Source organism: Athene cunicularia (genome assembly GCF_003259725.1).
Source record: "Athene cunicularia isolate RWA chromosome 4 unlocalized genomic scaffold, athCun1 chr4_part1, whole genome shotgun sequence".
Taxonomy (NCBI): Eukaryota; Metazoa; Chordata; class Aves; order Strigiformes; family Strigidae; genus Athene; species Athene cunicularia.
In genome coordinates this window covers 11,134,660-11,161,200 of record NW_020799098.1, presented here as the reverse complement: position 1 = coordinate 11,161,200, position 26,541 = coordinate 11,134,660, and the positions used below count along the sequence as shown (strand labels likewise).

The 26,541-nt window shown below is 38.9% G+C and overlaps 1 protein-coding gene across 1 annotated transcript; it reads left to right on the top strand.

Moving 5' to 3' along the window:
- Window positions 1–6: 6 nt before the first annotated feature.
- Window positions 7–25,610, top strand: HTRA3 (HtrA serine peptidase 3). Its single transcript, XM_026846926.1, has 9 exons — window positions 7–277; window positions 9,532–9,631; window positions 11,376–11,598; window positions 12,279–12,473; window positions 15,096–15,128; window positions 15,786–15,900; window positions 21,766–21,814; window positions 23,541–23,636; window positions 24,613–25,610. Exons 1-9 carry the CDS (start codon window positions 106–108, stop codon window positions 24,776–24,778), a joined length of 1,149 nt encoding a protein of 382 aa, XP_026702727.1. The 5' UTR covers window positions 7–105; the 3' UTR covers window positions 24,779–25,610.
- Window positions 25,611–26,541: the final 931 nt, after the last annotated feature.

Genomic DNA, 26,541 nt, shown 5'->3' with positions numbered 1-26,541 from the left:
CCCGACCGCTGCAACTGCTGCCTCATCTGCGCCGCGGGCGAGGGGGACTCCTGCGGCCGCAAGGAGGACCCGCCCTGCGGGGACAGCCTCGACTGCCGCTACCCCATGGGCAAGCGCTTCGCCAAGGGGGTCTGCCAGTGCAAGCTCAGCGCCCAGGTGTGCGGCAGCGACGGCCGGACCTACGACAACATCTGCCAGCTGAAGGCGGTGAGCCGCAAGGCGCTGCAGCACGGCCTGCCCGCCGTCGCCCAGGTCCAGAAGGGAGCCTGTGAATCGGGTAGGAGCATGGCGGGGACTCCCCGTGCCGGGACGGCCTCCTGGGGCGGGGGACGGCGCGGGGTGTGCTGAGGGGAGCTGTGATTTTCAGTGGCCTGGGAAGACCTGGGTGGCCCCGGTGACTGTAAGAGGTGTCGAGGCCAAGGCACCTTACCCTGCGGCTAGGGATGGCTTTGGTGTGGGGAAGGGGTGCTGGGGGCCTTTCTGAACACGGACATACCCCTTGTTGGTCCTCAGTCTGGGCTAGAGGAGTCAGCTGAGGTTTGCAGAGGTTTCCCCTCGGTAGCATGGCCACGGACACCTTGGCGTTGTGTACATCACTGCCACAGCAGTCCCGTGAGCGGGAGGCAAACGCACTCAGTATGGAAGTGAGCTCGGTGGAGGCACTGGGCTGTCAAGGTGGGGCACTGGTTACACCCTCGGCCGTCGCCTCTTCTCAAGGCAGGGTACACTGGCTGGGCAAGCATACTGTCATCCTGCCAAGGCTGCCTTCGTTTCGTAATGTCAGCACTCACTGCTGAAGCGTTTTGGTGGCATCACCCGTGCAGGTTGCGTTGCAGATGCAAGCAAAGCGGAGGTCAGGGAACCCTCATGCTCTGGCCTTCCCTGGTGGTATCTGGGACATTAATTGGATTCACCTGACAGGCATCTCTAGGCAGAAAAAGCCTCTTAAAGCCATGTAGCTCGAACAGGCAGAAAAAGCACCGAGTAGTATATAAACCACCTAAAACATAGTCTTATGCCTGTTTTGTTTTCGCAGGAAATTTCATAGTCTTGTAGAGTCTAAAGTGAGAGAAAATGCCTGCAAACCTCCTTTACAGTTTAAAATTTTGACACTTAAGATACTGAATGATCTTCTGTTTGCAGTAACATGCTGAGGCCTTTGCTTGGATATTGTGATATGCTATGGCACCTTCAAGCTTAATGGTTTAACTTCAGAAAGTTTAATGATCACTTCAGTTAGTAAACTTTTGTAGTATTAAAATGGGTCACTTTATGGAAGTGTTAATGCTGCTAATATCACGTACTTACCGATAGGTTATTTTAAGGGTTTGCTTCTGCTACCTTTCTCTTACGTGTTCCTGGAAAGCAAAGCCATATCCGTAGTGGAGCTTTAAATCATGCATTAGTGTTTCCATTATGTCAGGTGAACCACTGACTGTCCTGTTTATTCATAGATAGTGAACTTGCCAAGATTATTGGGAGGGATTAGAGAGAAAAGGGCTACAGTAGTAGCCTTTCTGTGAATATGGGATCTTTCATATATCCTGCTCTTGAGAGAAGGCAAACTGTGGTGTAGAGGGAGGAGGTCAAATTATATTTCTGGAGTTCCTTTAGGAGTATCTTGTCAGAGACAAGAATTGCTCCAAATGCCAGCCTGGAGCTGCAAAGATCTGTCTCTCCAGTATTTTGTAGTCATGAACTGCTGTTTGCCTGTTCCTTTTCACATCAGCATCTGTTAGCTTTAGTACTCCTAATATTGGTTGGATCTGATCCACATGAAATAATTAGAATGTTTAACCAAAATGAGTGAGCTATAGGCTGCATCTAAGGGCTTACTGAGTACCTGGGGTTTGGTATATATGACATTTTCTTTAAGGAATCTTCTTGAATCTATTGTTAACAGGCTTAGGAATTTGGACATATGTAGCCATGAGGTGGAGGTAACTTTTTCTTTTTTTTTTTCAGGCAACTATTTTAGTGTTCATTTTATTTTGGTTTTATTTTTTTTGCCAGAAAGCCTCAGCTTAGATGAAGCATCTGGTTCTCTGTTAAGTTTTAATTTACTTTTTTTTTTATTCAATTCTACAGCTGCACAAACTGAAGCTCAAAGAAACCAAGTGTCTTCCCAAGGTCAGACTGAGTTGGTGGTTGAGCCAGGAATAGAACTCAATTATAGTATTTTTAAATTTTTTTTAAAACAATAACATTCAATGGCTGTAATGAGAGGTTTAGAAGAAAGTCAACAGTTTAAAATTACTGTCGAGTTTCTCTCTTTTCCCTGTTCTTGAAAGAAATCTGGCCTCAGATGACTCAGAGTTTGAAGGGCTAAGTCAGTTATGAAGTAAATTCAGTTCTACTTAACCATACATATATTAAAACAATCTCAGATAACAGTAACCTTACACAGCATGATTTAGGCCATTTTCAGAATGTGCAGTGACCCCGAGGAGCAGCTTTTGAAATGTCTGATTCTGTCCATTTCCAGTTGCTTATGTCACTGCTAAGTTAGGTTCTGGCTGTGATAAACCAAGATAGGCTGAGAAAATTTAGCTGTGGTTTCCTAGTGACAGAATTCTGGTGAACAAGGATGCATGAAAAAGGAGTAGTAAAGAATAGAAAAGGATGCAGGGAGGGAGGAAGAAAACAGGTGCTGAGGATAACTGAGTGGTAATTCCATAAGTGACAGAATTTACAATATGTTTTTACTTGTTGAAGTCCTGGATTAGGTTGAAGAACAGCATGCCAAATTACAAGTTCTAGATACAGTGTACTAAAGGGGGTGTGTACTGCATGGAGGTACTGGAACTCTTTCATGGATATTCTTCAATACGCCTATGCCCTGAAAAATATTACTCATACAGTTAGCCTTACGTGTCTCAGCAGACCCCTGGACTTCTCTGAGATACTAATAGGAACAGCTGGCAGAACTCCTAGGCAGATTGAATCTATATGCTACAGATATCCTTTTTTTTCTCTTCAACACTAGATACCTTAATATATGAGAATCTTCTGAAGCAGCTAGCTTTTTCCTGCCTTCTGTTGTCTACTGTGAGAAAGGCAAGCTATTACAGGCTAGTGTGTAAGTAATGGCATAAACATTTACAGAAGATGACCCCTAATCAAAGACCTGTTCTTACAGAGCCCTGCTTTTCACTGCAGCCAATTTAAATTTTAAAAATGCCACATATCAATCTATTAAAGTGTCACACTCCTCAGTCAAAGGATTCACACGGTCACCTGTAATCTATGGACATTTTATGTCAGGCTCTTTCTTTCACAAAGTGCTGTTTGTGATCTCTCTGTACAGATTTCTTAGTACAGTTAATAATTCCCTGCAATATTATTTTGCTAATGGCTTCTGTGAAGACAGTTCAGATGTCAAAAGATTTATATTTTCTCACCTAGGATGTGAAAGTGAAAAAAAAAAAAAAAAGTTTTTGAAAAATATGGGTGCTGTCTTGCCAGTGCAGCAAGGAAAACTAAAAGTTTGATTAGAAAACCTTTGGAGGAAAGAAGTTCCAGAAAACAAGTTCATTGGCTTTGACACTGATCCTTTGCAGGGTTGTGCCTGAGAATGTCTGTCCTCTGTGTTGTTTAACTGAAGTCACTCTCAGAAAGTGGTCATGATGTACAGCCTCGCCCATGTCAGTCAAATCTTTGCAAGATATGGGTCTAAAAGTGCAGTTCCCTAAATGAAATGTGTGAAATGTCATTAATGCATGAGCAGAGTCATTGCATGCAGTTCTACATGGGGGTGTTTGGAGTGTTCCTGTATGTAACCTTGAATCTGTAGAGGAACAACTGAGCATATCATTACTTGCATTTCTGAGAGATTGGCCCAGTAAGAGCTACCGAAGTCTCCTAGTGGTATTGTCATCAAAGCCTTACAGCTGCCTTCAGCTGTATTTAGGGAAATGCACAGCAAGGTGCTGGATAGAAAAGCAAATTCTAGTCACATTCCTTTACTTGTTGTTTTCCTTACGTCTGAGTTTGTTTTGAGTTCCCGCAGGTGAGGATGGATATTGTACAGTGTTTGGTGTATATATATAACACAAAGCATTAACACCTCACTGCTTTGTATAGGATAGCTAACAGGAAAAAGGTGTTCTCATTGCGTCTCTGAGCATCTGAAGTCGGCAAGGCAGTGAGGTGCCTGTGCTGGAAGGCTTATGCCAGTCTGTCTCCATCTGACCATTGTGATTGCTGCACTGCACAAGAAAGCCACTTTGGTGTTGGTTCACCAAATTGTTTTCATCTCTGCACGGTAGACATCCATTGTATAAACAAGTCGCCTGAACCATAATGTGGCATTAAACTCACCAAGGCTTTATGGTCAGTGCACAGCTATGCAACTTGATCTTAATGCTGAATTCATTGGAAAAGCTGCCCATGAACCTATATATTCCAGCAGATGTTTCTGTTTTTTAAGCAGAGACATTATAATCTTTTATTTGTCTTTCATTTCTTTCCATGAAAGCACAGTAGGGACAGTGTTTATCCCTGGTGATCAGATCTGCCAGGTTGCAGTCTTCCCTTAGTCATAATAATTTTGCTGAACATACAGATCTTTTCTGAAGCTGGTTTTAAAAGGGAGATGGGGGAACAGCCTTGAAAGAATGAGTTTCCCAGGCTCACAAAATCTTAATGAATATAAAATTGTGGATTTTAATACAATGTATTGTCTTTAAGAAGCCATTGAAGGTAATTTGATTTAATTCTACAGGGAGTAAGTTGGCAGATATTCAGAAACTTTCAGTCTTTTGCAAATGTAAATTGGTCTAGCTTGTCTTCAGTGGGATTATGATGATTTATTTCTGCTGAAATTTTTTCCAGTTCTCTGCATGCTAGGTTAGCTCTGCAAATTTGTTGGAGTTGTTCCTGATTTATGGCAGTGTTAATGAAATTGGAGTGGGTCTGTTGTCTCTACCAGAAAGCAAATAAAACACTATTAAATTAACTCATAGCCTGTAGATAACATTACTATGCAGGCAAAGTCTTAAGCTGATAATAAGGATTCTCCTACCTGACAGTCACTTTAGCCATGTAAATGCAGTGTAGTTGGAGCCCATAGAACTGGAAATGTAAGTTCACATCTTACAAAATAGGCTGAACATCTTGAGCTCCAGTTCATGTACTTACATCCAAATCTGGATTTTGAGTGTGTGAAAGGAACTGGATAGCTTTTGAAAATCTAATCACTTAATTGAAATGATAGGATGGGAGTTCAGATCTGCTGAAAATCTGGTTGATGTGTGGCTATGGAGCAGACTGGGAAAGTCTAGTTATTTTGATTAAGAAATGTTTGGACAGCGAAAGACTCATACAGTGTAAATTTGTTTTTGCTTCAAGTACAACCTGGTTGAAACACCTTTGATGTCTTGGTTATGCAACAGATAGTTAATTGGATTAAATTATGGCTTTTTGCCAAGATAAATTAGCTTTGGTTAGTGTGAGATTACTTTGAGCATGCAGTAATAACATGGAAAATAATGATGTTATTGAGCGATCTTTGAAAAAATATGTGGCAAATCTCACTAGGTCAACAGGTCAAAATACCCAAAGCTGCTGTAAACTCAGAGCTTTTACATTCGCAGTCCAGCAGAGGTCTGAGAGCTGCATGAAACTGCAAGACAGCAAGAGTATCGAGGTGGGGGGGAGTTCTTACTGGGTTTAGTAAGAACAGTAGCAGTAACTAGTGTCTACCAACTAATGCAAATTAAAAGATAGATTGAATGTCTGACATAAAGCCCTGACTCTGTTACTACAGTTACAACACTTCTTTTCAGGGTGACTTTATACAACTTCTTGTATAAAAGCTTACACACCTTCTACAATGTTGGATGTTGCTTCCTTCTTCAGCTTCCCAGGCTGCAGTTCCTCCCTTTTAAAGTATATTGAGAACTTCTGGTGAAAACCAATAGTTTAATAGTTATGCACTAAAACGTTATTAATATTAAACAACGTTTCAGTTCCCTTAAATAGGGCTATATGTATGCGAGTAAACGTTAGTTTGCAATTACATTTTCCAAGTCCACAGTTTGAGCTCCTGGCATGTCATATAATGTGTTTAAAGGTTTTTATCACACCCAGCTTGGAGAAAATTATTCCAATAGATCAGTTTCAGTGAAGACCTCTCAACTTTGTAAGTCAGTTTTCACCAGAGTTTAGTCTCCGTCAGAGAACGGAAGAAGAGCTCATCTCTAATCAGGCCAGTAGATCTTCAGCTACACCTTTCTTAAAAAGTTTGCATGTCTGTTATTGATCCTCCTTTGTTTTGGATTTCCCTTTAATATATAGTGCAGATTTGGATTAGCCTTCAGGCTTGAGTATTCTTGTCTTCTGACCCTAGCAGAGGTTCTAGACTCCTGCTCAGCCTGAGAAATGCTTTCACTATGGTATGGAAAGAAGACAAGGTTAGCTTCAGTTTTACAGTCTCAGCTCTGTGTGGCTGCATTTTATTTTCTTCAGGTCTTTCCATGTTTGCATTCATCCAATACCTCTTTCAGACTTCTTTCTGCCTACCTCAAATTTTACCTGGAAAGCCACTGCCACACATGATGTTTCCCTGGTGGCTAGTCAGGAGTGGTGCAAAACTGAGTTCCTTGGCAGGCATCCTGCTCTGCTTTTGCCCATGTGCAATGTTGTGACAGTTTGTCATGGTCAGAACAGTTCAGCACTCAGCAGCTGCAAAGGGGTTTAATTGCCCTGGCTCGCACAGAGCTATGTTCATTTACACCACCTGAAAGCCTGCATTCACTGTGCTTTTTTTCCCCCCAAGTCTGTTCTAGTTCATCAGCTGAGGAGCTAGCCAACTGTTTTTCATAGATGTGTCATCATTTCTATTAAGATGAATGTGATAATAATGTTTTATCCTGTCAATGAACACTGCTGTGTATGCAAGCATTCAAAGTCATGTTAGTAGACTTCAAAGGATATACTGCATAATCAAGCAAGCTGCTTGTGAACTGAAGGTAAGATAAATCTTCAGTGTCCTAGTAAGCAAAATAAATAACAGTATATTGTGCTTACATTTGACTGTCCTCTGTGATTCTTGTTTGCGGTGCCTCTTTTAAACTAAGTGCTGAAACAAGCATGTTCAATTGATTAGAGAGATTTTTCAGTGTGTGTGAGAGTGTACATAAAAATAATAGACTTAATCTAGTCCTGCCAAGTTGTTCCTTCTGTTTATACTGTATCATATAAATCTAGCATGCTAAATGTAAGCATGGTTTCTTTCCTCTCAGAAGTGAACCCTATGCCCAGTAAAAGGAAAAAGAACTCATGGACTTCTATGGAGAAATACCTAATTGTCTTGGTCTGGCTCCTTCAATACTTTTTTTCCTTGGTACTAACTAGAATTGGGTCCATTCCATAAGTTCCTGACTTTGCTTCAGGTCTTTTGGATACTGTGGTAATGTAATGTAATCTTGCACTTTCTGACTTCGTAGGTCCTTTAACACTTTATTGTGAAAGCTTTCTGAGAGACTGTAAGAACTATAACAACTAGTTCTGTCACCCACTATCATATGAATTTATTCAAAGAATAGAATAGAGACATCTTTTTTGTAAATAGGTTAGACTTCATTGGGCTGTAATCTTTATATTCATCCCAAGTAATTTACAAGTTACAGTGTTTAATGATCAGTAAAAAAACCTGTAGGTAAGGATTGGTGAAAATGATCTTTGAATTAAGAACTATACAGAATACCAAAATGCATAAGACATCTCTTAAACTTCCCTCTTCTTTCTTTACTGTGTATCTTTTTGTGGGATGACTCCTGCCTACTTTCCTTTTAAAGACTTGGGTAAAGGGCAGCTGATGAAAGAAAAGAGTATCCTTTCAAAAGTCAGAATCTGTATCTGGACTTGTTACTATGTTATGTGATCTAGAAATAGGCAAATCTAGAACCCTTAAGATCAGTTGTTGACTTGGTATGCAAGAGCTGCTGTGGAGTTAGTTCATCCTTCAGCACGAGTTGAACTTAGAGCAAACTACGATGGTGTGAAGCATCACTTCTGAAGAGTTGACATTGTTTACAAATCAGAAATTAGAGCGCCTCTCTCCTGACTAAATGGCAGAAGAAGAATTACATCCCTGGCATAAACTATGTGCTATTGCACCAGATTTGAATAAAGCCAAAAATGTTATTGCTGTATCTGATTACAATTCATTTATTCCCTTCCCTAGATCCCATAGTTAATTTCGAAGCTGAACATGAAAGATTGCTATTTGAGTGTGGTGTTATGTCCCCTAGTATACGCTTAACATACGTGGTGATATGTTCCATGTATTATGGATTGCAGAAAGTATGGCATTGTAGCACAAGCAGTATTATTTGTGATGTTGCAATGTTAGAATCCAGGATGTTGTGACATTAGAAACGAGGATGCTGTGGGCTTTTTTTCCCCTCTCTAAGTAATCTTCATTCCACAGAATTATATTCAGTATTCACAAATGCTATGTATACTGCTGTTTAATGTAGTACTTCGCTGGCTTTTATCAGAGCACTTAGCATTTACTAATCTATTGCTATGCCCAGTTGCTTGTGACAGCTTAAAAGGGAATTTTCAAAACATTTTTAGGTGCAAAGATTATAATTTACAGCAGATTTCCAATGTGTCTACTTCAGAAGAACCCAACTTGGGTTCTAAATGTGATTCCCAAATGCTGCAGCTGTATTAATCAGTACTTGTTAGGCCACATCTAGAATACGGCATCTAGTTTTGGACCCCTCCATACAAGAAAGGCATTGACGAACAGAATTGAGTTCAGGAGAAGGTCATGAGGATGGGGGTGGGATTGGGGTCAGGACTAGATGTACCTCCTGTTAGAAGAAGCTGAGGGAGCTGGGCTTGTTCACAGCCTGGAGAAGAGGAAGATTCAGGCACAGCTAACAGCGACCTTCCTGTACTTATGAGGAAGTTATCAGGAAAATGGAGCCAGGCTCTTCAGTGGTGCATAGGATAAGACACAATGGGTGTAAGTTGAAACATAAGTCTTAGCAAGGGAGGTTCAGACTAAATATAAGAAGAATTTTTACCTCATGGAGGACAGTGAAGCAGCGGGAGAGATTTCCAACAGAGTTTCTGGAGTCTTCATCCTTGGAGATTTGCAAGTCCCAGCTGGACAGAGCCTTTGAGCAACTTGGTCTTCCTTTGTAGGTAACCAAGTTTTGAGCAGGAGGTTGAAGTAGACATCCTGAGGTTCCTTCCAGCATGACTTACCCTATGACCTGTGCATTTTCGATGATAATTAGTAGTTGTCCCAAGAAATATACTCCAGACAAGGCTTGTAGACTTCCAAGAAAGACGAAGAATTTATAGTCAAGTGTTGATGTTTAATTTTCTACGGATCAAGCAAAATGCTGGATGAGTTTTGAACAATCTTGATGACTTTGATTCCTTTTCCAATATCTGTTTGGAAACTATCCCAGTAGGAGAAACAGACCAATTCAAAGCATACTTATCTCACCTACTTGGTACAAAAGGGTATTGTCTTATTAACATATCCAATTCTTTCTGCTAGTATAGGTCACCTACAGTCCAGCAGCCCAAGATACAAATTCAACTTCATAGCAGATGTGGTGGAAAAGATTGCACCTGCAGTTGTACACATTGAACTTTTCCTCAGGTAATGCTTCCAATTCTTTGTGTTTCAATTGCATTGTTTAACAAGGGTCTACAAAGACTTTTCCAGTGCAGTAACTTTCAGTTTGAATTCTTGAAGTCCACAAAATACTCTGAAACATTACAGATTCATTTATCTAGAGAACCACCCATTTCTGTGTTTTGTTTCTGTTCAGTAGATCTATTTTATCAGGCTTATGGTCTTTACAGTTCTTTACAATGCATATTGTCTGCCATAAAATGTCTATCTCATTTTTGGAGGTCTCCTCAGCCTTCACTAAAATGTGTTGCTTGTATTGTGCTTATTATCCCAGTTTAAAAAATAAAAGTCCAGAAGGTAACCTGGAAAAATATAGCTCCTTGTTGCACTCTGTTTTCATTGAGAGGTGATTTTATTTTGGCAGGGAGAACATTAAGAAGTAGCATGTTGACCAGATGTAACCTATCTAAACACAGAAATGATTTCTGATAGAAAAAAAAAAATGTACTAAATTTGCTGACCAACACATACCAATATTCAGTGTACTGAAGCTGGAGCTGAGGTGGCAAGTTTAACACTGAGTGCTCAAAACAACCTGGGAGGCAGGTTTAACATTGAGTGCTCAAACCAACCTGCTGTCAGAACAAATCACTGCAAATATTACATGTACTCCATTATCTGAATACTTTTCTGCTTGGAGTACTCGCATTTTGCATAGGTTTAAACATTTCTTGGAGGAATTTATAGGCTTTTTTAATATGCAAAATCGAGATGATCAGGTTTTCTAAGACATAGCTTTATGCACAGTGATCGATCTTCTGAGAGAATGTTACAGTTGGAGATGTTTAAGGTCTTTGCATATGTAGTTAAGGTTGTTTGTTCTTTCCCTATAAGTAAATGTTTGTCCAGCAGCCTGCTGGGTGCTAATTGTGATACTGTCTTTTGTCTGGGATTGGCTCCAATTCTTTACTGCTGAATAGCCCAGAACTTTCCAACAATTTCCTAATAAGGACCACATCTTGGGAGAAAGATGAGTTTGTGGACCTTTTCTCATCTACTGCCCAGGCACTCTCTGTTCCCCTCACAAATCTATGGTCATTACAGCAGTTGTTCATAGAGAAAAGTCATAGTACTTTAAACAGTTTATGAAGTCTTTTAACTGTCTGTATTGCATTAAATGTTTTCTACCAAGTCTTATATATTGGTGGTGTTCTTTATTTATTTTCTTTCACATCCCAAGTCTTTTCAGTTTCCAGACATGCTTCTTCCTGCCAGTCCACACCTGGGCTTCATTACTCCCTGAGACGTCACCTCTTCCTTTACTCCTCTGTCCAGCTCCAAGGTTCCTTCTTCCATTTTTCCCATTAGAGGACCAGTCCATTTGTCAGCCCTACTATTTCCTGTCATTGTTTTCTTCAGGTATAGAAGCAGCTACTGGTGGCATCAGATGGACTCCTCCTCCTTCCCTTTTTGTCACCTAGCCTCTTTGCAAGGAAGCCTCTAAAAATAGACTTGGAAACCAAAGGAAAAGGACCCTGCATGCTGTCTGAAAACCTCAGTTCCTATCACCCTGGCTGACTAAAATTAGTTGCAATGTTCAGCAAAGGGTCCTTTGTCAGTTTTTTAAGTTTAATTTTTGTAAGGGTTGTAACATTGGTCACCAAATGTTTTGCTATTTATCAGGGTGAAAGGTGGTAAATGATTTCCAATGTAATCTTCTCAAGTTATGCTTCTCTTATTGAGTTATAATTACTTGCTTTGTGTACAGGCACCCTCTCTTTGGTCGAAATGTCCCACTTTCCAGTGGATCTGGGTTTATTATGTCTGATTCTGGTTTAATTGTCACCAATGCCCACGTGGTGTCAAGCACCAATGCTATATCAGGGAGACAACAATTGAAAGTACAGCTACAGAATGGAGATACCTATGAAGCAACTATCAAAGACATTGACAAGAAATCTGACATTGCAACAATAAAGATTCACCCAAAGGTGAGTGGCATAAGCAGATGAATTAACTGAGAACCCTATTTCAGTTTCATTTAGTTTGGAGTGGTTAAATGGAATATATGTTTAGGGATTCCTTGGAAATATATCTGGGGAAAACAATGTACTGTAATACACGCCTGGAGATTTTTCGTATCTTGGAATTAAATTACTTTTGTCTTCTGTGCTAGGAACTGCTAAAAAAAGGGGAAAAAATGCAGCTCAGGTAATATGTGGCCATATTCTGCTATCTTTACCTGAAGACCCATGCTATTTTGGTTAATCCTTCTAGTTTTGTGCCAGTACATAGATGGCAAGGTGATACATAGGATGGGGAGAGCAGCAGGTTGGTCAACAGCTGCTTTGTATGCTGTTTCTAGGAGCTGCAGGGAACAATCTGCTGGAAAACAGGGAAATCTTGTTTCAGAATCTTGATGGCTCTGTTGTCTGGGTGAAATTGCAAGGTACTACTGCTAGCAATCTTGTTTCTGAGGACAGTTTAAAGCAGTAACACCATACAGTCTCCTAATTTTACCTGGCATTAAGTTTTGGGTATATGAGTGGCTCTTCCATTAATGTAATGGAAAGTATATGTTCCTAACTTCTTGCTAGTTTTTGACCTTTCCAATCAGGTTATTTTCAGATATAAACTAATGCTTATATCTTTCTTTCTGTGTTTACTTAAGAAAAGACTACCAGTATTGTTACTGGGACATTCTGCTGATCTGAGGCCAGGAGAATTTGTGGTGGCGATTGGAAGTCCATTTGCCTTACAGAACACTGTGACAACCGGCATTGTCAGCACTGCTCAGCGAGATGGCAAAGAACTTGGCCTGCGGGACTCAGATATGGATTACATTCAGACAGACGCTATTATCAATGTAAGTACTGGGAATGTGAGGACCTGAGCTTCACAGTCCTGGGACCTTGAAATCCCCACCTGTTCAGCAGAGAAGTGTGTGCTCTGAAAGGTGAATCCACTAAATACAAGCAGCTTTGTTTAAAATCGGTGATAGGCTCTTCTTTTTACAAAAGATTATGCAGCGTCTGCAAGTTGCGTTCAGGCCTTAGTGTTGTGAGATGTATGATAAATAAAACTACTGTCTTTGAGATTATCTGTGAAGACCCTTCTAATTGCGTAGATCTCGTACAGTAACAGATGGTTGTACATACCAACAGTAAATCAATACATTTGTCTCTGCTTGATCAGCTGATCTGTCCAAGCAAGCTGTAGAATAGAGCCAAATCATCTCCATGCATTAGAACCAAATGGAGTAGTCAAGTTGATAGTATCTGCTTCAGTTTAATGACAGGACACCCAGGTAAGCGCTTAAGGAGAGGTCTGGGGGGGGGTGGGGAGTGTGTGGTGGTGTTCTTGTTTTTCTTTTGCACATCACATACTCCAAGTAAGAATTTAGATGTAAAATAACATAAAGTTTGAGATACAGTTTGGAGTTAAGGGCCCTAGCACTGCATGTTATATAGAAACACATGAAAGTAATGTCCTTCAGAGCAGCTTGGAGGGATCCAGAGAGCTTAAGTAAAGTCCTTGGGTGTGTATCTAACTTGTACTGATTCTAAAAAGAGCACTACAGGCATATCCGAGGTAGAAAGTGGCCTGAAATTTTACGGCTTAATCTTAAACATTGAAGGGAAATATTTTCAAAATTTCTTTGCTGGACCTTGATGTCAAATTTCACATAACAAGTCATAATGCATAAGAGTTTTACACACAAAGCACTTCACAAATATTCATCATCACAGATCTGTCGAGAGAAATTGTATGGGGGGAAAAAAGAGGGTAATTACTTTTGGTGCCAAGATATGTCATTTAAAAAAAGTGAGCCTTTTGAAAAAGATTCTATATGATCCAGGAGCTGAACCTCTTAAGACATTTAATTGGAATTACTCTCTTCAGTTGCCTAGAAAGAATAGGAAAACTTAGGGGAAATTGGTTACTTGGGAGCATACGCTGAATTGGTGGCAGAGACAGAATTAGAACATGGGATTCTTGACTTCACGCCTATATGCATTCCTCAGGATCAGACTGCTTCCTTGTATATACTTAGGCATTCACTGCCCTCAGAAGCTAATAAGGAAGTATAAACAAGGTTAGCAGAGTGTGTCAGATAGTGCTAGACTAAATGGAATAGTGATAGTAGAGGAGGTAAGGAAAATGACAATATATTTGAATTACTTTGCAATCGGAGACCACAAAACATGAAGATAGTCACTGGCATAGGGATGCTTTGTGCTTAGCTAATGCACTAGTTTTCTCTTGAGAATGGGAGGAGTTTGAGAGCTGGTCTAGTCAGAGCATTCCTGTGGCTCAGCCAAGAGTTTCCTGCAGGAATGTGCATGCAGCTGCATTCTGAGAAATGCTAGGACAGCAGGAACATGGAGCAGGAGAAAACAGGGCCATACGTTCCTAAATGGATCTATACTGCATGTGCTGAAGGTTGTCCATTATCACATCCTTCAAGCAAAGGACAAGTCAATGAAAGATCATATGCTGAGGAAGGCTGAAAAATCATTATCTTTGTTCCTTTGTGTCAGTCAGACATAAAAATAAAGTGTGTAGCCTCTGATCACTGAAAAGATAGAATGTAAGAAACAGATCCCTTTGTTTAAACTTGAACTTCAAAGCTATTTTAAAAACTTTTAATGTCTGTTTTATTCTTCTGAGAATCTATAAGGTTTGCCCAGTGCTATCTAAGTGTAAATAGTTTATATGGCTCATATTGCTGTCATGCATCACTCAGCTTTTGTTTCTTTTGAGTGGTAAGTTGCTGCTCTTGGCTGTGCAGTAGACCTACTTGAAAACTCTGGCCTTGCTCAAAAACAAACTTGTTGAGCCAACATGTGGATGGACAAAAAACTTCTCCAACTTTCATTTCCTGTAGTCCTGTTGGATGTTTCCTTTGAAGGCCATTAAGTATTAGGCAATTTTGGACTGCTCAGAGCTGCTATATATCCTCTCTAGAGAGGGCTACATGTCTGTGGTTACTAAATCAATCCTTACGTAGTAGGATTTACCTCATGTAAAGCACTGTGTTCTCCAGTGGAGAATAAGAGAGAGAATGACAATGTTACAAACCAAAGTGACAAATAAAACTACTGAAGAATTGCATGGGCACCTCACTGAAATACAACTTCAGATAGCAATTAATTATTTCAAAACCTTCTTCTGACAGTAGAAGAATCTAAATACTTATTTTAGTTATTTAATAATCCTTCTTAAACTTAGGGTCTAACTATTTGGAGTGTTAAGTTGCCACTCCTAACTTAAAGCCTGTCTCTGAAAAGAAAAAAATATCATAGGAGGTATGAACTGATAGGGTAAGACCTACCGTAATCTTCTGCGATCGGTATTGCGTCCTTACTGTGCCTAAGAAATGACCTGCTCTTTTTTATTTACTTATAAAGAAAATACTGTTTGAAATAAATATTGTGTTTCTTACAGTGAAGCACCAATTTATTGTTCCCTTATGTCATTTTTACAGTACGGCAACTCTGGAGGACCTCTAGTTAATCTGGTAAGTCCAAGTGACTTGGCTTCTGTTTTGTTTCAAGAGCTAGTTTGAAAGAAGTGGGAGAATTTTTTTTAAAGATTCATAGGTCATACCAGTTTCTAGTCATTCAAGCTAGTGTTAGGCAGATAGTCTGAAGCTAATTCAAACTGCAAATTAAGTCTCAGTTCATACAGCATAGAACATTTCCCCATAGAGCAGAGGAAGCTTTACACAGAAATGAGGAAAATGGGCTCTGGTAGGAGCAGTTATGCTTGTTCACACTATGAAACCTGGGATACATGGCAAAGATGGGACCTGGTTAATTTGCACAACCGATTTTAAAATAGATTGCTTTAAACTAGCACTGATTTTGCAGGTTGGTGAATTGTAGCTGTAGTGGTAGTAGTGACTCTACTACCAGCTCAGTGGAGGGAATCTTTTGCTGAGTGGTAGGACGGACTGTGGATGAACAAACTGTACTGTAATCTTTTTGGCATCACAGTTGAATGCAGAAGGGGTTGTGAATCAGAGCCCAGATCCTCCCTTACAAGTAATGTTTATTTCTTGAGCAATGACAACACTCTAAAATTTCTTATACCAGCTTTTAACATGAAATGCTAGGCAGTGAGCTGAACCTAGTCACTTAGGAGCAAATTAATTGGGTGCTGTCTCTCTCAACAGGATGGTGAAGTGATTGGGATTAACACCTTGAAGGTCACAGCTGGAATTTCTTTTGCTATTCCTTCAGACCGCATCACTCAGTTTCTCACAGAGTCACATGACAAACAAAGTAAAGGTAAGGTCTGCAAGAAACAGTGACATCTTTCAATTATTATCATGATCTGTTGGTGAAGTGCCAAAAGACACAGGTCTGGGATCTTAACTGCTAAAAGAAGCAGCATTATTTTAGTGTAGAACACCATAGACCTGGAAATAGAAAACAGCTTCACAGAAGTGGGAGAGATGTTTTATTACTCAAACCCCTGAAGAGTAGACAGTATCTGTATAAATCTGTGAAAAAGAGCCTCTGGGGATAGTGAGGACACAGATGAGTCATTACAGTCTCAAGTAATCTTGAGAACAGATGGTGACTGGTTCAAGGAGTCTTACACTCCTCTTTCATATACTGTCCAAGCAAAAAGGAGATTAAGGTGTACTATGGAGAATAAGGTAAAAACTTTTAAAAACACTTGTTCACAGGTGAAATGTAGTGTGTGCACTGTTGTGGATAATCTTTATATTACTGTGGTCATCTAAGTACTATATAATGAGATATTGTGATAGACTCTCAGATCCTGGTGAGAGAGCTGTGTGCTAATTCCAGAAGGAATACATGGGGAAGGAGGGGAGAGGCAGAAAAAAAGAAAGGCCTTTGCACCAAAGAGCATATAAACCTAAATATACCAGCAACTGAAAAATGCAGTACTCAGGACTATTTTTTATGTGCCTGCCTCGTATCTGTCGCACTGTACAAGGTCTCATACTGTGTGCTGCACAGCCAAAGCATATCTAGTAATGCTTCATCCAGGCCAAACCTTCCTTTCTCTTTTGCTTGCCAATTTATCTGTCCCCACCCTGCTCATCTACTATCATGACTGTTGGCTGCTGCTTCTCTTGAATCTTTTTGATATTAATCTTGTCTTCTGAGTTCATCCAGCCTCTCATGTCAGGGTTGTTTCTCTACACCATTTTCCTCTTAGTGTTCTCTCAGATAGTGTTATTTCAGAAACTTCCTTAGTCAGAGGTTTTTAAGTTATGCATCTGCTCATATATTTGAGACCATGTGATGGGTCTCCTGTGTTTTGCTGAATTCTCCATAGGTTGTTTTCACTTGTTGATTGGAGAGGGGTGTGTGGGGTCTGTGTGATGAAAAAAGTTATTAATTATGTACTGAAAAGTACATTTCAAAGTAGCTGACTTAATTTTGTTCCAGCCAACAAGTCAAAAAACAGGTTACTTACTGTATGTTGACTTCTGAAAGAAGCAGGTCTGTACCCTTGGTGATGTTATCCTTCGGAACCAAACCAGTCATCTCAAAACAAAGGAGAGCAACGGCTCACCCTGCAGGCATGGCTCTAGAGGCATGTGCTGAAAGCCCATCTTCTGTCAGGGGTCTTGGTAAATGGGGCTGGAACGTCAGTGAAGGCTAGAGACACCACCACTGAAATGAGCCACCTTGCTCCTTCAGGCACCTTTAACTCCAGAGAACAATGAACCTGCTGAGCCCAGCTGGAGGGCCTAGAGATAGATCTGCCCGTGGAACCCTAAGAAGAAACAATAATGAAAGATTCAAGTTCACTTCTTCCTAGCATCAGTGCAACTGTCATTACTTGGCATACCCTGGAAATGGTAGTTTAAAAAGTTGTGGTTTTTTTTTTTCTTCACTTGTCTGAAGTACCTCTTAGCCTTTTGCTGCAGGCAAGAGAACAGTCATTTAAAGCCCTTGATACATAGAGAAAGATCATTTCTAGGATATAATTTTTCTAGATTTGAGATTTAGTTTGCATTGTTTAGGCCTTCAGTAATAGTTTTCAGGTTTTTTGTATAGGCATTATTTCTTGACATAAAGAATTTATGTAAGCAGAACTTTTGGGATGTTTTTATCATGTTTTCTGTTCCTCTAGTTCCAGTAGCTTCAGTGGGATCCACCCTTATGGTACAATTAGGTCATAAGAAATAAGTTTAAGGTTACTACCATTTTGCTCTAAATATCGGATTGCCTAAAGATGATAAAATTCCCTTAGGAAACCACTCTTTCCAGTTTTACTCTGTCATATGGGAAATACTCAAAATATTGTTTAATAAGCTTGACTTTAGTCTTTTAAATTTCAGTTGATCAGATAACTACCAGTTTTACATAGAAGGCATGTATTTTTGAAGTCACATGCATTGCCTATAACTGCAAATATATGATCTACTGAAGTACAGGAGGAGGAAAAAGGAGAGGATAGTAGTGGAATGAATTACTTGCATTGATTATTATTGTCTAAACATTCTATATTACCTAATGCATGCACAATACATAATATGTAATGTATTTCGACAACAGATTTGCCACACTGCATAGAGACAGTTATCTCTTGAATGGTCCTGAAGGCCTTTGCTAACTTTGCATTTTCACTAGTAATGTCAACCTACTTCTGTAGTTAGGAATTCCTAAACTTGTGGATGAAGTGAAGTATCTCCATCTATATTTAGCCATCTCTGTATTCTGTCTTTACTTTTAAGTCATCTATATTCTTAAGCATTGACTGATTTTATTTATTTAACTTCAGTATCTTTTAGTATCCTATAGAGAATTTCTTTCAGCCTTGGCTCTGCTATCTATTCCTAGTTTAGACTTGAGCAGAACAGTAAAACTAGAAAGTGTTTGAACATGTATCATCTAGGACAGAAGACAATAAGTTAGCAATTTGACAAAATATTAAAGAGAAAATCCAGCCTAAGAGGTCAGTCTGGTCTCTCATATAATGTTAGCAGAGAAGTGAATAGACCTTGTTTCAGATGAGTAAGGAAAAATGGGGGACCTCTGCATTGGCCACACCCAACAGGTCATTTATATGTACCCTTATTTACATCCCCAGAATGCTTTTTTAGTTGTGTTGAAACTGTGTGCTTACCTGTGTATTTGATTATTACTGATAATTATTAATACTCATGAGGGTTTTCTGAGTATACATTCAGACTACTGATTAACTTCAGCTATGCTATTTATATGGAAGGTACACTGCACATAATTCAGCATTATAGACTCAAGCTCTTTTTGTGGTTTCTGTTTGGCAGTGGGGTATCTTTCTTAAATGCTTTCAGAACTACTCATGCAATCTGCAAGACAATCTGAGTGCAAGAGGGGTGAGCAGAGAAATAAGAGCTTTGCCTGTCACTTGAATAAAAAGTGCAGGATTCATTTCTTCACTCAGAGATCTTGGTGATATCCTGGCACCACTGAAATCAACTGCAGTGGGGACACTCATGTGCCAGAGTTTATTCATGCCCGTAAGAGTGAGTACCTGACTCCTTAATTTGGATTTGTCAGTTCTTCTTGCCACAGTTTATAAGTCATAAACACTTTTGTCTTCAGCCTGGGTTTATCTGTCTGGTTTGTATCGCTATTGTTACAAGCATCAACAAAAAAATGCTTTCCTTGCTGTGGAACAGAAATCTCCATAAATAATGAACTGCTTCTAGATACTTGGGGTCAGCTGCTTGTGACTTTCTATTAACACAAAGCAGATTTAAGTTTAAACTAATGGTCGAGGACGGTTTGCTTGACTTTGTACGACTGGAATCAGTGTTTAATGTGGCCTGGTGTTTACAAAAATGAAATGTAATTTGAATAACCTTCTCTGCTGTGCTCTGCTCCAGCTTTAAGCTGTGATGGTTTCACATTTGTTCAACCTTACTCTTTCAACATATTAACCTTCTTTTAACTACTGCTGGGATTTCACCCTGGTGACGCACTTAGATTTATAAGCTCGCTTTATTCCAGTTCTCTTAATTATTTTTTCTTCTGCTTCATGATTGCACAAATTGCCAGAATGACAGGTTTTGAGACTTTTTATTCCCAGAACAGATGTAAGATGACAATGGTAGTTCCAGGTGCCACATACTGTTCTGCCAGTGTGACTTAACCCTGACATCAAAATGCCTGTCCTTTGGGGTGATAAAACATCACAACTGGTTGATTGTGCCTGTTCAGTCTCTGCTGATACTCTAACAAATTGGACAATTATATTACATCTGATCATTGTTGATGAAAAAATTGGGGTTTTGTGTAAGATGTTTGATTGTGAATGGAACAGACTTTTGCAAAACAAAAGGCCTGCAGTTTCTTTACCTGTATTCTTACATATGAAAAGGCTCAGAGGTGGGAAGGGGAGGAATCTAGACTCTGCTGCTAAAATAATCCATAGCTCATAGCTGTTAGTTTTACTTTATGTAATAGCCTGCTACTCTTATAATATGAACCGCTATTTACAGTACCAATATACCAAACTTACTGTGGAGAGAGGGGAGAAGGTGAGTTTTGAGTTTAGTGCATGAACATGGATGAAAATGTAGCCCAAACTGCCCAAAGATGAGGTGGAATGAGACTTTTATTTGTGAATAAATCTATAGTTACCAGATTGTTTTTTCCAAAAGCTGTATTTTTACATGTATCATTAGCCACTGGGGAAATAATTCCCTTTTAGATCAGCGGCATCTCTGCTGTGGTTTTTCATTCTTGCCCAATCTCCTCCTTGCTGTTTTGTTTCTTCCAGATCAATTTCTTTTGTCCCTTCATTTCTGATTTTTCTCTCATGTAAACATTCCTTACTCAGCCTGCAGAATATGCTTTGTGCTTCTGCATATTTCTGCATCATAGAGGCAATGACCAGCAGCAAGCTGTTTAATGCACAGTAAGGAAATTTTTATCTGAGAGTCTGTCATCTGTGTGTCTCATGAAGACAACTTCATTATTTAACTGTCCACACTGCGGGGACAGGGGGATTTTCAGGTGGGAGAGTTATCAAGTTTGGATATTTTTAAAAAGTGAAAACTTAGATTTATGCCATGTAGAGTAGAGAAGCAGTATGAGAGCACTAATTCATGGCCATGCCCAAGCTTTTGAGACTTTGAGTAATTGGACTTCTTCCTGACACTCTTACTATAGCTGATTTTGATCTCATTAGTTTCACCTTAAAATATGGGAAAACCAGAACATTTCAGGAAAATCAGGGATGATAGTTACAGATGTAAGATTGTTCAGAGTGTAGTAAATCCAGTGTTTAGTAGTTGACACTTTCACTGACACTAATGGGAATATTGGACATGCATAAGATTCAGGACTAATTCCTTTACTTGGGACTGTTTTTCTTGGAAGGAATAAGAGTTCCATGAGACTCTGCACATCTTCTTTTCAAACTTGTTCCTCACATGAGAACATGGAGAAGCTCAAAGAAATTGTGAAGTAGTTATGCTGGAACGAGTAAGGGGAAATACTGTTTCACACCGGATATAACTAACTACTGAAGCACTCTCTTCAGGAAGTCATCAAACTGCATTTTCATAAGACAGCTGTGCAATATCATGACTACTAAAAGCAAGCTACAGAAATGTGGTGCTGCTCCTACAGGAGTGAATTTTCACCATTTAAAATTCTGTAGAGTCTTGGCTAAGGTCTGTAGGTTTTTTTTAAAAACTTTGACTTTTTTGGGGACAGAAATAACAAGCTATATGCATTGGGATCAGTGTGAGGTTTTTTGCTCTCCTTTCTCTGAAAGGTGGAAATTTTAATTTCTTTAAATCCTATTCCTACATTTTAATGAGAACACCGTATGATTAAATTGTTTTGACCAGTTTCAGATGAAATGGTGGTTATGGAATTTTCCATTTACTGAAATTGTGTGATCATAGAATTTTTCCTGAATTTCCTGAAGGAAAACTCTTACGGAATATAAATGAGCTTCTCTTACCCTAACTTGCAGAGAGAGGGGTTGTGATTTTGTACACCAAGGCTAACCAAAATTTAAAAATTACCTCAGTATATAGGTGTATGATTTATCTTTAGTTTTGTTAAAAGCTGATACATCCTGTTTTAATTGACAGGTATTTTGGGTCATTAAAGTAGTTCTCTTTGTCACTGTCTAAGTTTCTTAAATATCCTCTATATTATTTTCAGATGGGAAGAAACGTTTCATTGGCATCAGAATGCTGACAATAACACCTGCGTAAGTATCTCAGAAAGGCAATCTATATGATCATGCATAGAAAATGTGGTCAATAGTAGTTCAGAACTTCATTCAGCTGTAATTACAAATCTCAGAGAATCCAGAAGTGTGTGTTAGCTTCTGTGGAGTCTGCAGGCATTTTCATATTGCTGAAATACATGTTCTGAGACATGGAAAATCAGTCTGTTATTTTCTAAATACTGATAATGTCCAGTTGATAGCTGAGGGAAGTTAGGAAGAGCCTTAATACTGGTTTGGGTTCTTGATGAGGATGTCTGGAATTACACTAGGTTTTAGATGACATTTAAACAAGCTGCTGCTTTCAGATGACCATGAGTGCTAATGGTAGATTAGCTGCCTGAGGATTTGGCAGTAGTTTTATCAGTGCCAGTGGTGACCATATGGTGTGAGATTTGATGTCTCGCTGTTAACTGGAAAGTATTTGCTAGAGTGCAGAACTAAAGCTTCATGCCTCCATGTTAACAAAGTCAGAATATGGACACCCTCCTCCAGTTCTTTACAGTCTTTTCTCTCTCATGTTGCTTTGTGTCTTGCTGTTACCTGGATATATTCTAGGATAACAAATGAGGGGTCTTCATGCATGTGTTCTTTCCCAGCAGTAGTAATGTTTCCAACGTGGCAGTAGACTACAAAATTAAAGATGACAAATTCTGCCTGGGGTTTTAGTAAAGCCATCTTTGTTTATTGAGTCACACTCTTGTAATCCTCCCCAAAGGGTCAGATCCTCAGATGGAATGAACCAGTGTAATGGCATTAACATCACTAGGCCACCACTGATGGAGAGAAGTTCAGAATGTTTCTCTACATAATTGTGAAGTGAACACAATATAAGATTTTACTGCTTTTGTGGTGTCTAATAAAGCACTGTTAAGATGTCTCCAGGTCTATTTTTAGGAAAAGATTAATTCCTTTGATTTGTTTTAGTCATTTAATTGTTAGTTTCCTCAGTACAAAATCAAATTAAGTGAACCTGTGTGCAGCCATTTTGGCTTGCTTTCCGTCTGAGGGACCCCAGGTTTTCATGACAGACAGCAGAGTATTCTATCATTGGTTAAAACCCTTTATTTTTAGAAATGGGTTTTAACCCACACTGTACACAGACCTGAAATGATGTCATCTCCTCAGAAACGAGAGGATGTTTTTAGAGTCTCTATTTTGCAGCTGGTTCCTGTCATCTTTCATTAGAAAAGGATGCACCAATAATTCCCCAGAAAACTTGAGGAAGTTGAAGTTTCCTTGAAAACTCTCACAGTTCCAGTCTATCTGACTGAAGTTATCAAAGCTGTATTGTTCTAGATAAAGACGAATTATGAATGACTTGCAAAATAAAATAAGCAAAATCATTAGCAAATTTCTGCACCGTTACCAGTATTAATTCTTTGGGGCACAAATGTCTTTTTGTCTCTGTACAGCGCCTAGGACAGAGTGACTGTCCATGTGCTCTTCCACAGTGCACTCTGTGGTACTGCTACAAATAGCAAAGGTCAGGTTCTTGCAGGAAAGTAGGTTTGACTCTCTTAAAACCTGTGTTACTTGTTTTGATCCAAATTCCAATCCCTTACATTGACATCACAAGAAAAAGGGGCAAACAACTGTTAAACCATTCATTTTTGGTCACAAAAAATTTGAGAATAAGTAATTTTTTTTTTAATGCTACTGCTTTTATAGTAGAATCAAATGCTATATAATGTTGTTCTTCTTTTAGCTTGGTGGAAGAATTGAAACACAATAATGCTGATTTTCCTGATGTCAGAAGTGGAATTTATGTACATGAAGTTGTTCCAAACTCACCTTCCCATAGGTATGTAGAACATGTTATTCTCTTCACCATAAGTAAATCTCCAAATAGATACTAGTAGGTAATATTTCTATTTATATTCAAGTACTTCCTCATACCAGCCTTGATTTGTAGTTAAACAATTTAAAATTTTTCATTTAGGTTAAAAAAAAAAAAAAATGTGCTAAGATTCTACTCACATCTACAAAAGTGGAATATTTCAATATCAGAACTTTTTAAATGACATTATGGAACACTAGCAGTGTGCAAATTTAAAGAGCACCCCAAATACAATGAACCAAATTTTGTTTTTGAAAAGTATGTTGAATGTTAAGAAATAGAAACTTGGATTGAGTTTAAACAGGAAACAGGATGGCTTTCACATAAGACACTGTCAGAGCTATCATCTGAGACTGCTTTATGTTAGAGGAAGAAACTATTTTACAGAACAGTTGGAAAATAAATAAGACACTTCTAAAAATTACTTTAGGAATGTTTAAGAAAATGCAAAGACAGTAAAACGATTCCCTTTGAGCATCAACAAAGAAATAATTTACCTGTAGTTCTGTTGGTATGATTTGCTAGTCTTGAAATTTTGACACTGCTTTAATTTCCAATGCTTGAAATACATACTGGAGAGATAAAAGTGTGTTCTTGCAAATGGATGGAGTGGAGTGAGTCAGTCATGGCTAAAAGTCTTTTCTATTTCCCCTTTGCTGTAGTTTTGTGGAAGACAAAGAGAAAGCTAGACAACTTTTACTGTTGGTGTGTTTTTGCTGTTCTAGAAGAAAATCCTCAATGAAATAATGCAAGACTGATGTTGCATTTAGCAAGTACTACTGATTATTCTTGCGCAGTCAGAAGGGTGGAATTTCCTTTCAGTGGAAACTAAAACAAGTAAAAAAAATAAAATTTAAGTCAGCCAAAGAGGTGGTGAATAGTTTTTGTGCTTTTTCTCTGCATAGAATGCATACTTACTACCTTTTTCTTGTCTTTGCAGAGGAGGGATCCAAGATGGAGACATCATTGTTAAAGTCAATGGGCGTCCTTTGATGACTTCCAGTGACCTGCAAGAGGCTGTGATGAATGAATCCCCTCTATTACTTGAAGTTCGAAGAGGAAATGATGACTTGCTATTTAACATTGAGCCTGAAGTTGTCATGTAAACATAATTGAGGAAGCTCTCACCATAATTAAACTCACTTATTCTGGAACACTAGATACCTCCTTTACAGCTACAGTAATTATACTTCCTGTTGACTAATGACAAGGTGGACTAACTTAATTGCCTGAGCCATTTCTGTACATAGTAGCTAGAATGAATTGAATTATGCCATTTATAGAAGATTTAACTTTCAAAGAAATTTAAGAACTGTGTTCTGGGGAGGGGGAGGAGGAAAACAAATTTTGGGTAGCTGGTAAAAATGGGGTCCTCTTCCAGTTCCTGCAGGTTGAGAGCAGATTCAGTTCTGCATTTTGAAAGACCAAAATACTACTGGAAGTGAGGAAGCAGGCCAAAAGGGGGAATTATTCTTAAACTACAGTCATAGCTGCAGCAGAACCAAGCTATTGCAATGCACAATTGAGCTTTTTTTTCTATATAATGTTTTCAATGTGAAACTAGTATTGGCAAAGCTTGTGTTTGTTCTTAGTGCTCCTGTGCTATATGTCAAAGCAGGTAGATTAAACATGTAAATACCCAAAGAAACAAAAATGGTATCAGGCTATAGAGTGTTACACCTAGGTCATGCGATTTTGGAATATAGTAAATGATTCTTATAGAATTAATGCCTTATTATATATAAATCAAAACGATGTGCTGAACAAAGTTAAGTTTGAGAAAGTGCACAATTTTTTAAGAATTTGATACAGATTAGTTTTGCATTTTACTAGTAAGCTTTGCTGTAAAATTGTTACACTACTTTTGGCTTGTACTGTGTCTGTTTCTACTGTAAGGAGATTAAAGTTTACACAAATAATGTGTTGGTGTAAACCTCTTTTTAAACAAGCATGTTTTCCTTCCCTCTTGTGTCAGACTGGAATAGACTCTCCCAAGAGAAAAATTGTGCAAAAAATTGGGCCCTGATGTTATGAAAACTCTGGCAGCCCTGTGGTATAATTATTCTGCCTTATTTAGAATATGTTTAGAAATGCTTTGGACACAAGTCATTTACACTGGTTTTTTAGTATTTATGAATTACTCTTTGATGTCATTTAGCAAGTATCGAGTTGGGATCCTTTTGTCCTCAATTTTGCCTGTACATGACAAGAAGTAGAAAGGAAGCACTAGTAGTAACCCTGTTTTACAGCTAAAGCATGTGAGACTTTTGTGTAATAAACTCAGGACAGAAATTGCTAAGAGCTAAATCTATACAATTGTCATATTTATTGGCAAATATTGCTACTGTTCCCCAAAGAGACAGAGGCGTATCTCTCTGAAGGATTTTTTCCAGCAAGCTGTGCTTTCTAGGCTTAGTTTTTGTGTCTTTGTTGAACTCCTTTTCGCATCAGAGTATTCTCTTCGGGGCAACTAGAACCTTCCTTTTAGGTTGCCATCATATCTAGACTTTCTGGCTATATCAATCAACTTGTTTATGACAACCCTTGCACCTTTGGATTTGTACAGTTGAAAGGTGAATGGGCTATATTCCTTTAAAAAAAAAAAAAAAAAGTACTGTTTCTTTCCATCACATTATGACCCATGACTTTAATAATGGGCTTGCACCCATACTCTCGCTAAAAGAAGAGCTGTTTTCACCCCTCCAACAAAAGATTCTTAGGTGTACCTGTTGAGTATTCCTTATTCAGAGGAGTTAACCCCTTTCCATTAAGATACAACCTTAGCATCCAAGTTTGCAAAATGCAAAAGCATTTTTCTCACCTTCTGATAGCTGGGGCATGCAGAAGGATGTTGTCGTGGCTAAAGTCA